Here is a 2319-nt window from a genome sequence, read left to right on the forward strand (position 1 = left end):
TATGTAGTTTTTTTCACATGCTGTTGCAACAACTACACCGGATCTAGCCAGACAGGAAACAAAACAACAAGCACGCCGCACATACTTGTTTGGGCTTGCGAGCCAGCTAAAGAGCAGCAACATTACGTTTTGAGTGGATGGCGAGCCCGAGACGCCGAAATGGATGCCAACAAGATTCTGAATGGAAAGTTTACTTTTTAAAAGTTGCCAAATGGTTTCATTGACAAAACCAAAGTGATCTGCGTGTTTTGTCGTTGTGAACTGAGCTATCATCGCAGCCCGTCCAGTCTGAAATACCACTTGACGGCCAAGCACACAGCAAAGTATTTCTTTCCCCCTTTTACTGATGGACAGTGTTACATTGTGTGAGAGATTATTTGCTCCAAGTGAGAATGTTACGTATGAAACTGAATACTACAGGAGACTATATGCCAATGTTGTTTTCAATTTAAAAAAAACACAAGCCGAACCACTTTTCCATGTTGATAGGAGTATTAAAATGAGAAAAAAAAGTAATGGGACAAAAAGAAATCAAGGGACATTTAGAATAGATAAAAATGTGCAATTAATTGTGAACTATGACATTAAAATGATGAATCGATTAATTTTAATTATTTGACAGCACTAATTTAGATGTCCATGTTTGTTTTCACTTTCAAATACATGATTTAAACAACAGAGTTTAAACATTTTAATAAATACATAATGGAAAAGGCTACACCTGGAAGCCATGAAGAAAAAGAGGGTCTGTTTTTTGTAAATACTTCTGTCCATTTTTATTTCCCAGCCAACACTTCAATAATGAATCAGTGAGAGCTACAAACAAACCGTGAACACTGATCCCGATCATACTAAATGTTCAACAGAAATCCAAAAATGAAAGCCTATGATGTTGTTGACTGAGGAGCCATCATTTGTCCAAAAGGTGCAAAAATATGCACACAATTGCAATCACACAAACACACACACACCTTTGGAAAGATCCTGGAACTTGTCGCTGGTCTTCTTCTTCCTCCACTTCCAGGGTTTGAACAGTTTCCCTAGTGATGACAGCTTGCCTCGTGGCTGCCGTGATGCAGGGGCATTCTGGGTATTGCCGGCGCTGTCTACCACCACGTCACAGCTGGCCAGTGATGATGATTTCTCCAACCCATCAACTGCAAGACACAAATGCAAAAATAGAACACAAACATGGAGTACAGTTACCTATATGCACCAGGTGAAGGTCTTGTGATGCATGGAGATAATACACACCACATCATATAAATAAACAACATACCGTAATGTATTCCTGGATGTGTTCGGTAACACTAGGTCCAGATTAATATTAAGCAAACAAAGCCTTCTTTTCACTCTCTCATACGGTAAATACCTGACTAGTTTCATTATTATCCCAAATCACAGGGTAACTCATGATACACTAGTATCGGGATATCTTGCCCACATTGCTATTCAGGTCCCAATGCATCTTTTATGTACTACAAGAGTTAATTTAGCCTACAGGATTCAAGATATTTAGCAAGATATGAAACAATAGTGTGTGTGTCTATGAATGTATGTATGTATGTGTTTGTTTGTGTCTGTCTCTGCATGTGTTGTTTTGTCGCCCTCCCTCCCAGCTTTCCTCTGTGTATTTTTTTTCTGAATTCTGATGTTTCAGTGTATTTTTTGTGGTTGTTTGTATCTGCGCACACACACACACACACACACACACACACACACACACACACACACACACACACACACACACACACACACACACACACACACACACACACACACACACACACACACACACACACACACACACACACACACACACACACACACACACACACACACAGGAAAAAGTATTTGATCCCCCGCTGATTTTGTACATTTGCCCACTGACAAAGAAATGATCAGTCTATAATTTTAATGGTAGATTTATTTAAACAGTAAGAGACAGTATAACAACAAAAAAATCCATCGTCCCTTTGATGCGGTGAAGTTGTCCTGTCCCCTTACCAGAAAAACACCCCCAAAGCATCATGTTTGACGGTGGGGATGGTGTTCTTGGGGTCATAGGCAGCATTCCTCCTCCTCCTCCAAACACGGCGAGTTGAATTGATGCCAAAGAGTTCCATATTGGTCTCATCTGACCACAACACTTTCACCCAGTTGTCCTCTGAATCATTCAGATGTTCATTGGCAAACTTCAGACAGGCATGTCCATGTACTTTCTTGAGCAGGGGGACCTTGCTGGCGCTGCAGGATTTTGGTCCTTCACGGCGTAGTGTGTTACAAATTGTTTTCTTGGTGACTATGGTCCCAGCTGCC

The 2319-nt window shown here is 40.8% G+C and overlaps 1 protein-coding gene across 4 annotated transcripts in view; it reads right to left on the bottom strand.

Annotated features, from left to right (window-relative positions):
* The window catches only part of phactr2 (phosphatase and actin regulator 2), a 45912-nt gene that overhangs the window by 17760 nt on the left and 25833 nt on the right, over positions 1–2319 (bottom strand). For all 4 annotated transcript variants that reach the window (XM_032540962.1, XM_032540965.1, XM_032540964.1 and 1 more), the window contains exon 2: positions 972–1157. In XM_032540962.1, coding sequence (XP_032396853.1) covers positions 972–1157 — 186 coding nt within the window. The remainder of the gene's footprint in view (positions 1–971; positions 1158–2319) is intronic.

Source organism: Etheostoma spectabile, chromosome 17 (genome assembly GCF_008692095.1).
Source record: "Etheostoma spectabile isolate EspeVRDwgs_2016 chromosome 17, UIUC_Espe_1.0, whole genome shotgun sequence".
NCBI lineage: Eukaryota > Metazoa > Chordata > Actinopteri > Perciformes > Percidae > Etheostoma > Etheostoma spectabile.